The sequence below is a fragment of the Salmo trutta genome, chromosome 26 (genome assembly GCF_901001165.1).
Source record: "Salmo trutta chromosome 26, fSalTru1.1, whole genome shotgun sequence".
NCBI lineage: Eukaryota > Metazoa > Chordata > Actinopteri > Salmoniformes > Salmonidae > Salmo > Salmo trutta.
The window spans coordinates 42181381-42195458 of record NC_042982.1 but is presented as its reverse complement, the minus strand read 5'-3'; the positions used below and the strand labels follow the sequence as shown (position 1 = coordinate 42195458).

The 14078-nt window shown below is 40.3% G+C and overlaps 1 protein-coding gene across 1 annotated transcript in view; it reads left to right on the top strand.

Annotated features, from left to right (window-relative positions):
• The window catches only part of sgsm2 (small G protein signaling modulator 2), a 107722-nt gene that overhangs the window by 11988 nt on the left and 81656 nt on the right, over window positions 1-14078 (top strand). Inside the window, exon 2 of the mRNA XM_029716122.1 lies at window positions 8413-8488. Within this exon, the coding sequence (XP_029571982.1) occupies window positions 8413-8488 (76 nt within the window). The remainder of the gene's footprint in view (window positions 1-8412; window positions 8489-14078) is intronic.

Sequence of the window (14078 nt, the reverse complement as noted above, 5' to 3'; positions counted from 1 at the left end):
GCCATCACTCATTTATATATTTTTATGTACATATTCTTATTAATTCCTTTACACTTGTGTGTATAAGGTAGTTGTTGTGGAATTGTTAGGTTATATTACTTGTTAGATATTACTGCATTGTCGGAACTAGAAGCACAAGCATTTCGCTGCACTCGCATTAACATCTGCTAACCACGTGTATGTGACAAATAACATGTTGATTTGATTTGATTCACTCCAGTCCTGCCGTTATTATGAGCCGTTGTGACCTCCTCGTGATTGGGAGCCATCACTCACTCTCACCCAGGGCTGTAGCAGTAAGTGGAACTGATAGGTTTGGTGAATCATTAATCGTTTTGAGTCTCTCACTGAAATGTGTTTAGAGTAACTGATGGGGAGAGTGGAGGTTTGAATGGTGAGAATGGTGGGGATAGGAGAGTGGGTGATGGCCCAATCATTCAATAGCAGGTCACTCTGCCCTCAAATGCATCTTATTGGGCCACTACCTACAGTCAACCTTTGCAAAGTGTTACAGATTTGCCGACTCTGGACTCGAGAGTTGCAATTGCTTTCTTGGAAGCTGTGTCATTCAATGAATCCTGTGAAACTGCATCGAAACTGCTACAGGGAATTGCTGTATGGCAGAGACTTAACCACACCAATGATATCGCTCTAATACAGTCCATTTCTTTGTTTGCTATAATCGCCTGGATGCACATTGCACCAACGGCACCTTCACTGCCATATTGCACACAGAGGGTCCAAACCACATTCCCGTGTCACTTCCCTGAAGAAATATCCTCTCATTATGCAGCTGGGTACTATGTTATCTCTGCCAGTTTGAGACAGAGTCAAATGGCACACTTATCCCTATATAGCACACTACTTTTGACCAGGGACCGTAGGGGCTTTATGTAGGGGATAGAGTGTCATTTGGCAGGCTGAGATTTGGCTCTGCAGAAATAAAAGGAAACACCATTGGATTAGCAGTACAACAACAACTATAGAGCTACAGGTTATATGGGCTCTGGTTAAAAAAAAAGGTAGTGCACTATGTAGGGAATAGGGTGCTATGGGCTCTGGTCAAAAGTAGTGCACTATGTAGGGAATAGGGTGCTATGGGCTCTGGTCAAAAGTAGTGCACTATGTAGGGAATAGGGTGCCATTTGGAATCTGTGTGATATGTTCTCTTGTCTCCAGCTGGTCACCTGTCATTCCTTGAATGCCAAGAAGAGGATGGATGAGTGAGGGTCATTCCAGGAAATGAGTGCTTTAACTGGTTTCACTGAAGGGTCATTCCAGGAAATGAGTGCCTTTTGCATCCTTTTGATATTTTAAGTAGACATTGTGCACCAATATTCAAATTTAAAAGCCTATTACATTATATTAAATTAAGAGCCATTAGACCACATGGAGAATTTAATAAATCTGATTTTATTTTATATGAATAAAGACTTGCTAAAGCGTTGTCCCTCCGTCAACCATGTGTCACTTCTAGGAAGATTTGAACCCACTTGAATCCCAATATTTTCTCAAAGTTTCACTTTGTAAGTCCTATTTATTTATTATTTTACTAAGTGTTTTCTGAAGATAATTTTTTTTAAATTTCATGTGATTCATTTACATCTGTCCCTCATGTTAGGTGAACACTGTTACTTGAACTGCACTCTTGTTTTTAATATGGGGAAACTATTCCTTTTAAAATATATATATATTTTTTAAACAACTGAACATCTAATAGTTAAATCATCGTGTAAAAGCAGGTGAGCTGGTTCTACTCCTTTTTCTGGTGTTTTGTGGAGGAAAACTGAGCGGGTCGAACATAACACATCAACCCTGTTACCCAGAGAGACAGAAAACAATGTGTGAATCTTCCTGTTGCACACAACAAGCTTCCATTCCCTCTGTCATGAGGGGAGTTATGGTAGATTTAAGAGGAACTTTTCAAACCTGGTACTTTATTTGGCACTTATTATAGTCTTATTTATTTAACCGCTTGAGATGGGAAAAATCTTTTATGAATTTTTTATGAATTTTAACGTGTTCTTTATGACAGAAATTTAAAAATTAGGTGAAATATATATATATATATATATATATATATATATTACCAAGTTACACTTCTCAAAAGACACGGAAGTGGTGTAACTGTACCCTGAACGCATGTTTTTATTTTCTGTCTTTCCTCGTTTCTGTCTCAATGCTGATTTTAGCACTTTCTTCTACACTCCAACGGACAGTTTATTAGGTACACCACCCCATTCACGAAAATTGCTATATAAAGCAGACAGGAAGGCGTCTAGGCATTCAGTTACTGTTTGATTGAACATTAGAATGGGCAAAACGAGTGACATAAGTGACTGAGCGTGGTATTATCGTCGGTGCCAGGCGTGCTGAATCCAGTATCTCACAAACAGACCCCCTCCTGGGCTTTTCACACACGACAGTGTTACGGATGGCCTATTGCAGCAGACGACCACACCAGGTTCCACTCCTATCAGCTAGAAGCGGATCATGTGGGCACGCCATCACCAACACTGGACAACTGAGGAGTGGTAAAACATTACCTGGAACATGACAGCGAGTTCAGTTTACTGAGTGTCCTGGTCAGTCCCCTTAACCCAATAGAACATAATGGGATGAGATGGAACGGGCTGTTGGCAGCATGAATGTACCGCCATCTAATCTGTAGCAACTGCGTGATGCCATCGCGTCAACATGGACCAACATCCCTGTGAAATGTTTCTGACACCTTGTAGAATGCGTCGAAGAATTCAGGCTGTTCTGGAGGCAAAAGGGGGTCCAACCCGGTAGTAGATTGTTGTACCTAATAAACAGGCTGGTGAGTGTATGTGCCTAGAGGCCTGAAGTTAATGGTATTGTTTTACTGCTCTAGCTATGTGTCTCAGTCATTAGACAGAGAGGTACAGTACATGTATCCTTATGTAACACACAGACAGTTAGAGTGATCTACAATGTTCTAATTAGGTTTGTGTCCTGTTCTGTTCCAGAACCTCTTTATTTGCAGTGTTCCAGAACCTCTTTAGTTGCAGTGTTCCAGAACCTCTTTAGTTGCAGTGTTCCAGAACCTCTTTATTTGCAGTGTTCCAGAACCTCTTTAGTTGCAGTGTTCCAGAACCTCTTTAGTTGCAGTGTTCCAGAACCTCTTTATTTGCAGTGTTCCAGAACCTCTTTAGTTGCAGTGTTCCAGAACCTCTTTAGTTGCAGTGTTCCAGAACCTCTTTAGTTGCAGTGTTCCAGAACCTCTTTAGTTGCAGTGTTCCAGAACCTCTTTATTTGCAGTGTTCCAGAACCTCTTTAGTTGCAGTGTTCCAGAACCTCTTTAGTTGCAGTGTTCCAGAACCTCTTTAGTTGCAGTGTTCCAGAACCTCTTTAGTTGCAGTGTTCCAGAACCTCTTTAGTTGCAGTGTTCTGTCACTGAGCATTGACTTAATCATAATTTTCTTTGGTTGTAGACTGGTTATATGTACCTGTTGTAAATCCCTGTTGTATCTTTTCAACAGTACTAGGGTTGCTATGGTTCCTAGTAAATCCCTGTTGTATCTTTTCAACAGTACTAGGGTGGGATCCAATATATATAATATAGTACACTTATCATAATTCGGTTGTAATCCATAGAGGTTAGATCAATTATATAGATCCTCCATGAATCATCAGTGTACAATGACACCTTTGTTTTTAAGCCCTGGATTTCTAGCCCCTTGATGATATTGTTGGATCTGATTTTAATAGCTAACATTTCGATGGCCATAATAAATATATATTACGATACTGAACAACTTGTTTTACTCCTCTTGACAGTTTAATACTGTCACGTCCTGACCCTAGTAAGTTGTCATTTTCTATAGTAGAGTAGGGCAGGGCGTGACAGGGGGTGTTTTGGGTTGTTCTATGTTTTCTATTTCTATGTTTAAGTTCTAGTTTGTCTATTTCTATGTTGGGATTGTTTGGGGTTGATCTCTAATTGGAGGCAGCTGATCCTCATTGCCTCTGATTAGAGATCATATTTAAGTAGGGGTTTTTCTCATTGTTGTTTGTGGGTTATTATCTTTTGAGTAGTGTGGTTTCCCTCTCTGCGTCACGGTTTGTTGTTTTTGTGTTTTCAAGTTATTTATGTATTGCGTTCAGTTTCACGTCTAATAAATATGTGGAACTACGAACACGCTGCATTTTGGTCCGCTCCTTCGAACAGCCGTGACAAATACTTTCTGAGAAGTAACCATTATTTACTATTTTACACCTAGGGTTACTACAAATAACTTTAACCCATTGTATAAGAGATTCTCCAAGATTATAATATTCCAGGCATTTATATATAAATTCCAGTCATACTTTATCAAAAGCCTTTTTGAAAGTTGGCTATGAACACCAGGCCTGGTTTCCCAGATTTGTCATAGTGTTCTATTGTTTCCAGTACTTGTCTTATACTATCTTAATGAGCCAAATCTGTTTATGGTTCAATAACATATTTAAAAGAATCCATCTACCTTGCAGATCTGTTTGGATAGTTTGCACATTCGGATCAAAATGATTGTTAATCAATATCACCCCATTTGAGTTTCTTTGCACATAGGAGAAGTATATTTCACCCTCCTAGTCCTTTTTCCACAAAACTTCATCTAAAATTGTTGACTGAGTTTCCTGTAATCAATAGATATTATATTCCTTCTCTTTTAACCAGGTAAATACTGATCGTCTTTTCTTATTATCTGCTAAGCCATTTCAATTGTAACTGGCTATACTTATTTCACAATTTTACCATAATGAGATACACATTTCAATGTTATTTATCATAATATATGTTCGTTAAACTTATCATTAAAAAGTGTCCATATAGCTGTACCATGCACTGCTACAGACTAAACCTCCAATTGTTCTCCATTACCCACTAAACCCCCCCGTCCCCCCGTCCCCGTCCCCGTCCCAGTGACCGGCAGACCACCCCTGCCCACCCGGAACCCAAGGCCCCCCAGAGACCGGGACCCATCAATTGAAAAAAACACACTATGCAGAACAGAAGCAGATCAACAGCCAAATACATTTCCAACACCGTCACCTCTATTATACTGTATATAGTTATTTAAAAAATATATATATACAGTGCATTCGAAAAGTATTCAGACCCCTTTGACTTTTTCCACATTTTGTTACATTATAGCCTTAATCTAACATGGATTCAATAAATGTTTTGTTAATCATCCTTGAGATTTTTCTACAACTTGATTGGAATCCACCTGTGGTAAATTCAATTGATTGGACATGATTTGGAAATGAACACACCTGTCTTTATAAGGTCCTATGGTTGACAGTGCATGTCAGAGCTAAAACCAAGACATGAGGTCGAAGGAATTGTCTGTTGAGCTCTGAGATAGGATTGTGTCGAGGCACAGATCTGGGGAAGGGTACCAAAAAATGTCTGCAGCATTGAAGGTCCCCAAGAACACAGTGGCCTCCATCATTCTTAAATGGAAGAATTTTGGAACCACCAAGACTCTTGCTAGAGCTGGCCGCCCGGCCAAACTTTGCAATCGTTGGAGAAGGGCCAAGAATCCGACTGGTCACTCTGACAGAGCTCCAGAGTTCCTCTGTGGAGATAGGAGAACCTTCCAGAAACACAAACAACTCTGCAGCAATCCACCAATCAGGCCTTTATGGTAGAGTGGCCAGACGGAAGCCACTCCTCGGTAAAAGGCACATGACAGCCCGCTTGGAGTTTGACAAAGGGCACTTAAAGGACTCTCAGACCAGGAGAAAGCATCACGTCTGGACGAAACCTGGCACCATCCCTACTGTGAAGCATGGTGGTGGCAGCATCATGCTGTAGGGATGTTTTTCAGAGGCAGGGATTGGGAGACTAGTCAGGATCGAGGGAAAGATGAACGGAGCAAAGTACAGAGAGATCCTTTATGAAAACCTGCTCCAGAGCGTTCAGGACCTCAGACTGGGGCGTAGGTTCACCTTCCAACAGGACAACGACCCTGAGCACACAGCCAAGACAACCCAGGAGTGGCTTTGGGACTAGTCTCTGAATGTCCTTGAGTGGCCCAGCCAGAGTCCGGACTTGAACCCAATCGTACATCTCTGGAGAGACCTGAAAAGAGCTGTGCAGTGACACTCCCCATCCAAACTGACAGAGCTTGAGAGGATCTGCAGAGAAAAATGGGAGAAACTCCCCAAATACAGGTTTGACAAGTTTGTAGCGTCATACCCAAGAAGACTTGAGGCTGTAATCACTGTCAAAGCTCTTCAACAAAGTACTGAGTAAAGGGTCTGAATACTTATGTAAATGTGATATTTCAGTTTTTATTTTTTATGAATTTGCGAAAATCTCTAGAAATCTGTTTTAACCTTTGTTTTATGGGGTATTGCGTGTAGATTGATGAAGACTATTTTTTTTTAATCAATTTTATCAACCAAATACTTTTAGACTTTTACTCAAGTAGTATTTTACTGGGTGACTTTTACTTGAGTCATTTTCTATTAAAGTATCTTTACTTTTACTCAAGTATGACAGTTAGGTACAATGCTTATCATCACCTTCCCCACTACCTAGTCATTACTGATAACCTTGTATTGGAAATGACTGAATGGCTGTGCCTCGTGGTCAATATCAACGGCCAGTTCAGCTTACATCTCCCATTGAGTCCCACATGGCATCCTACACCCTATACCTTATACAGAGCCCTATGGTCAAAAGTAGTGAACTATATAGGGAATAGGGTGCCATTTGGGACACAGGCTTCATCACTGTCTCAGTCAGATGTGACATGACATGTGTTAACGACCTCAGTACCTCGCCCAGACAGTCTGGCAGGAGAACAAGCAGAGCCGTACAACTCCTGTGCGTCCCGAATGGCAGCCTATTCTCTAGAGCAGGGATGGGCAACAGGTGAGCGTGCCCCCCCCATGAATATACATTTTCAAGCTAACAAGGGGTGTGGTTTTGACCTTTACAAGGTGTATGCTTCATACCCCCTCTATTCGAGGATTGGTTTGATTATGATGATGGATGATGACAATGGTAATGATGATGGTAATGACGATGATGGTAATGATGATGATGATGGTAATGATGATGACGATGGTAATGATCATGTAATGATGATGGTAATGATGATGATGGTAATGATGATGACGATGGTGATAGTAATGATGATGACGATGGTAATGATGATGACGATGGTGATAGTAATGATGATGACGATGGTGATGATGTTGGTGATGTAATGATGATGACGATGGTGATGATAATGACAATGGTAATGGTAATGATGATGATGACGGTAATGACGATGGTGATGGTAATGATGATGGTAATGGTAATGATGATGATGATGGTAATGATGATGATGATGATGGTATGATGATGATGATGGTATGATGATGATGATGGTAATGATGATGATGGTAATGACAATGATGATGGTAATGATGATGGTAATGACAATGGTAATGGTAATGATGATGATGATGGTAATGATGATGATGATGATGGTATGATGATGATGATGGTATGATGATGATGATGGTAATGATGATGATGGTAATGACAATGGTAATGGTAATGATGATGATGATGGTATGATGATGATGATGGTAATGATGATGATGGTAATGATGATGATGGTAATGACAATGATGATGGTAATGATGATGACGATGGTAATGATGATGATGATGTTGATGGTGATGATGATGATGTAATGATTAGGATGATGGTAATGATGATGGTAATGACAATGATGATGGTAATGATGATGACGATGGTAATGATGATGACGATGGTAATGACGATGATGACGGTAATGATGATGATGATGGTAATGATGATGACGATGGTAATGGGAATGACGATGTTGATGGTAATGATCATGATGATGATGATGATGATGGTAATGATGATGATGACGATGGTAATGACGATGATGATGGTAATGACGATGATGACGGTAATGATGATGGTGATGATGACGATGTTGATGGTAATGATGATGACGATGGTAATGACGATGGTAATGATGATGATGGTAATGACGATGATGACGGTAATGATGAAGATGATGGTAATGACAATGATGATGTTGATGGTGATGATGATGATGACGATGATGATGGTAATGATGATGACGATGGTAATGATGACGATGATGGTAATGACGATGGTAATGGTAATTATGGTAATGGTAATGACGACGATGATGTAATGATGATGACGACGATGGTAATGGTAATGACGACGATGATGTAATGATGATGACGACGATGGTAATGGTAATGACGACGATGATGTAATGATGATGACGACGATGGTAATGACGATGGTAATGGTAATGACGATGATGATTTTTGACGATGACGATGGTAATGATGATAATCTTAATAACGATAATGATCCTGTGTCTCTCTGTACAGGTGAAACAGATCATGGAGGAGGCAGTGACTAAGAAGTTTGTCCATGAAGACAGCAGCCACATCATCGGCCTGTGCAGTAAGTACACACACACACACACACACGCTCCCTCTCTGAGAGCTCCTCAGCTGATAATGTAGTGAGTCTGGGTGAAGGACAGTATTTGACGTCACCTGTGTTGCTGACTGTGCTGGCGCAGCAATGGAAAGTTAATAATCACACTGGAGTCAATGGAAACTAATTTTAGAGGTTCCCTGGTTGCACAACATGTACTTTCTCCAAGAAAGACAGATGTGTGTGTGTGTGTGGCCCCCGTAATGCAGTCAGTATTTTCTGGAAGGACTTCCAGTGAAGTGGAGTGGAGTGGTTTACGTAGTTTCCGGCCGGATGGCTGCGAGCCGCTGAGCTGGCGAGTTGGTGACTCACACCTTGAGGACCGAATTTGCTCACGCCACACCGGGAGGGGGGGGGGGGGGGGGGGGGGGGGGAGAGCCGCTGTATATCTTCCCCTGTGTGTGTGTAGTGTTTGGTAGTGTTATATCAGTGTTACATCTTCCTCGTGGTCAGGACAGAGCCGTAGAGTTTGACCAGGGCTCATACACACTATGTAGGGTGCTATTTTGAGAAGGAGAAAGATAGATATACATGAGTCTGGGAGTATGACAACCAGGGAACAGTCTGTTGATTCAACTGTCAGTTTCAGGCTGTAATTATAGCCATTTAAAGGTGCAATCTGCAGTTGCTACATACATTTTTTTTGGACTTATATATTGATATTTACACTTTGATTCTTGAAGAATACAACTTATAAATGCTTCATGAGCTTAGTTCAACTAACGCACTCCATCAGAACCCTAAATATAAGCTAGTTTTACTTCAATGTTTGCAAACAATGTAATTGTAAACAAGCACTGTATGGTCTCAAAACATGGTTACAAATATAATTTTGATTAGGCTTGGGCGGTATTCAGATTGTCATACCTTCATACCGACCTTGTGCCATCCCGGGATGTTTGGTAGTACCGGCACTGAACACAAGGAGAGTTATTTTCAAACCCCACTGAGTCTCTGTAATCCAAAAGTTAGCAATGCTAACAAGTATATGTAAAATCCCATAGAGAATGCTAACTAAATACTAACGAGCGCATTGTGAACATTTTATACAGTTTCTGACATAAACTATTTGCAGGACAGACATCCTAGCTCATAAAGTTATACAAGTAACTCAAAAATGCTACTCACAGTTTGCCGCACAAAACAAATATTAGACAGCGAGGCTCTTGATCCAGGAGGGGAATCTCTGCTGTTACCAAACGCTTGATTTTGCAAGAAGCTAACTGTCACGTCCTGGCCAGTATATAAGGTTAATTGTTTTGTAGTTTGGTCAGGGCGTGACAGAGGGTATTTGTTTTATGTGGTTCAGGGTGGTGTGTTTGATTAAGGGTGTTTGATTTAGTATTTCCGGGGTTTTGGTTTATAGTCTGTTTATGTATTTCTATGTCTAGTCTGGTGAGTGTGTTTCTATGTTGGTTAATTGGGATTGGGACTCTCAGTTGAAGGCAGGTGTTGTCTATCTGCCTTTGATTGAGAGTCTCATATATAAGGGTGTGTTTGTGTTTGTGATTTGTGGGTGATTGTTCTGTGTAAAGCACTATGCTTTGACAGACTGTTAGTTGTTCGTATTTTGTTATTTTTGTATGTTCATTTTTATAGTGAATAAAAATCAAGATGAGCATTCACGAACCTGCTGCGTATTGGTCCACATTTTCCGATGACGATTTCGTTATATCGTCAGAGGACGAAGACAACCGTGACACTAACAAGCTAGATAGCTAACTACTGTTAGTACAACTGCAGCACATTTAGCACATTTTAGACAGTTACCTTAATAGTTATAAGATATCTAGCTGTCAAACATTTAGTTGTGAATTTAATACTGTAATTAGATCACCTGGCGCGTGCTGCACAACAGTGACTCACAAGAAATGAAGAATGCAATCTGTTTTATCTCCTAACGTATTTTACAAGTTGACTGCAGGTATTTACTTAAAAAGTAGCTAAAAATATATATATACACATCAAAGAAAATAGTTGAAACAGTATTGACAGTATTGAAAAACCATCCCATGGCTATTTCCAGATATCCCAGTATACGGTATACCGCCCAAGCCTAATTTTGATATCATGGATGGTCAGTCCTTGCATCCATAGCGCTATGAATTTGAGAGTGGTGACATTTCTCCAGCCCCATCCCTCAGCTGTTTACCGAAACAGTGGCGGGGTGTCCGCTTTGTTATCGTTTGAACTGCGGATTGTCCCTTTAAAGATAGCGATGGTTCAGTACAGATGATGCTGTCGTGGCAGCTGGAGCTAGCGAGGAGCGAGGACATCCTTTGTACATCGTTAATGTGATAAATACTATTAATTTGTCTGACACCATTTTTAAAATGATCTGTAATCCACAGTAGCATGTGAATCATAGCTTTGTCTGTGTAGGAGATGGCCAAATGGAACCCTAATGCACAGTAGCATGTGAATCATAGCTTTGTCTGTGTAGGAGCTGGCCAAATGGAGCCGTATTCCCTTAGGGATAGGGTGCATTTTGGGACACAGCCTATGAGAGCTGGCCAAACACAGCCTTGTTCCTTACATGTCAAAAATAATACATTTCTTACCAATATGTTATCAGTCCCTTTAAGTGCTCCCACTACTTATCTGAAAATTCAACTTGGGTTATTTATACATTTGTGTTATGTATAAGTTTGCCTCCTTTATCGCATGTTATGTAGGCTACAGTCCTACGTTATGTTACGCCCCTACGTTTTCAGAACCGCTTTAGAAAAGTTTCACTTTGTATACGTTTGTGTTATGTAGCTAGAGACTGAGTTCCTGATAAAGAAGGAGCCAGTTGTCCACATTTCCTTGTACTTAACAAGCTGTGGGCCGTTTGGAGGGTCAGCCAATGCAGGCGGGATGTCTTAGCTCCTAACTCCTAGCCTGCGGATCGATGGGAAAATTACCATCCTCCTCCTGAATCACTTGGTCTCTGTCTAAAATGGCACCCTATTCCCTATTATAGGCTCTGGTCAAAAGTAGTGCACTATATAGGGGAACAGGGTGCATTTGGGACTTACCCTAGCATATTATGTCAAAAGTGAGCTGCTTGGCCGCGGATGGTGTGGGGGCGAGGGGAGGAGATGAGGGGAAGTTGGGCTGTAATTATCATTTCAATATTTTACAGTGCCGGGGATATAAAATGGTAAATAATGGTAGGAAGTGCAAAGGGAATTTAAGGCTTTACTTTTTTAATTTTGTTGTCTCATTTGAATGAGTAATGACATAATTAGGCCAACCTCGTGGGATAGTGTACTGTGTGTGTGTGGTTAATATAATATATATATACAAAACATTATGACATGAATCCAGTTGAAAGCTATGATCCCTTATTGATGTCACCGATTAAATCCACTTCAATCAGTGTAGATGAAGGTGGAGGAGACGGGTTAAAGAAGGACTTTTAAGAATTGAGACATGTATTGTGTGTGTGTGCCATTCAGAGGGTGAATGGGCAAGACAAAATATTGAAGTGCCTTTGAACGGGGGTATGGTAGTAGGTACCAGGCGTACCGGTTTGTGTCAAGAACTGCAACACTGCTGGGTTTTTCACGGTCAACAGTTTCCTGTGTGTAACAAGAATGGTTCACCACCCAAAGGACATCCAGCCAACTTGACACACAACTGTGGGAAGCATTGGAGTCAACATGGGCCAGCATCCCTGTGGAACACTTTCAACACCTTGTAGAGTCCACGGCCTGATGAATTGAGACTGTTCTGAGGGCAAAAGGGGCGTTCAACTCAATATTAGGAAGGTGTTGCTAATGTTTTGGACACTCAGTCTAGGTATGTATACCACAGCAGTGGGCAGGGTTGGGTAGGTTACTTTCTAAATGAAATCTGTTACAGTTGCTAGTTACCTGTCCAAAATTGTAATCAGTAACGGAACTTTTGGATTACCCAAACTCAGTATGTAATCTGATTACATTCAGTTACTTTTAGATTACTTTCTCTTTAAGAGGCATTAGAAGAAGACAAAAAGGTATGTTACCCATTGAACGACATCCTATTGCAGGATAAATCACTGTAGAGAGAGTGCTACCACACTCTTTTTTTCTGCCTCCTTCTCTCGTCACAATTTTGTGTCCAACCCATGGGCTAGAAAATAAACGGTACTGCCCTTGAAGGGACTTTCTGTTATACAAACATAAAATAACACTGGCAAGTCAATACAGGAAGTAGAAATACATAACATACACAAACGCCATCGTTACTCATACAGTATAAGGCTAGATATAGGTCTACTAGATCTGTTGGTGTTCAGAAGTGGCACCTTCCAGGCTTTCCTTCTGAACAGAACACCGTATCTATTCTATTCTATTTCCTCCTGAACAGAACACCTGTATCTATTCTATTCTATTTCCTCCTGAACAGAACACCTGTATCTATTCTATTCTATTATCCTCCTGAACAGAACACCTGTATCAATTATATTTCCTGCTGAACAGAACACCCGTATCTATTCTATTCTATTATCCTCCTGAACAAACTACCTATATATAATCTATTCTATTTCTTCCTGAAAGAACATATGTATCTATTCTATTTCCTGCTGAACAGAACACCTGTATCAATTATATTTCCTGCTGAACAGAACACCCGTATCTATTCTATTCTATTATCCTCCTGAACAAACTACCTATATATAATCTATTCTATTTCTTCCTGAAAGAACATATGTATCTATTCTATTTCCTCCTGAACAGAACACCTGTATCAATTATATTTCCTCCTGAACAGAACACCCGTATCTATTCTATTCTATTATCCTCCTGAACAAACTACCTATATATAATCTATTCTATTTCTTCCTGAAAGAACATATGTATCTATTCTATTTCCTCCTGAACAGAACACCTGTATCAATTATATTTCCTCCTGAACAGAACACCTCTATTTATTATATGCTATTTCCTCCCGAACAGAACATCTGTATCTATTATATTTCCTCCTGAACAGAACAGCTGTATCTATTCTATTTCCTCCTGAACAGAACACCTGTATCTATTCTATTTCCTCCTGAACAGATCACCTGTATCTATTATATTATATTCTAATTCCACCTGAACAGAACACCTGTATCTATTCTGTTTCTTCCTGAACAGAACACCTGTATCAATTCTATTCTGTTCTATTTCCTCCTGAACAGAACGCCTGTATCTATTCTATGTCTTTCTTAACAGAATACCTGTATCTAATATATTCTGTTCTAATTCCTCCTGAACAGAACACCTGTATCTATTCTGTTTTATTTCCTCCTGAACAGAACACCTTTATCTATTATATTCTGCCTGCCTGTGTGTGTGTGTGTGTGTGTGCCTCTGTATGTGTGTCTGTTTGTATCAGATTGCTTCAGTGAATGGAGATGAGGTGTAGCAGCTGCTGTGAATGATTGCAGTCTGACTGACAGACCCTTACATAATACACACTAATTGTTACACAACTTCTAAGGACTCTCTAAAAGCCATCTGCATAAGGACTCTCTAAAATCCATCTGCGTAAGGACTCTCTCAAATCCATCTGCATAAGGACTCTCTAAAATCCATCTGCATAG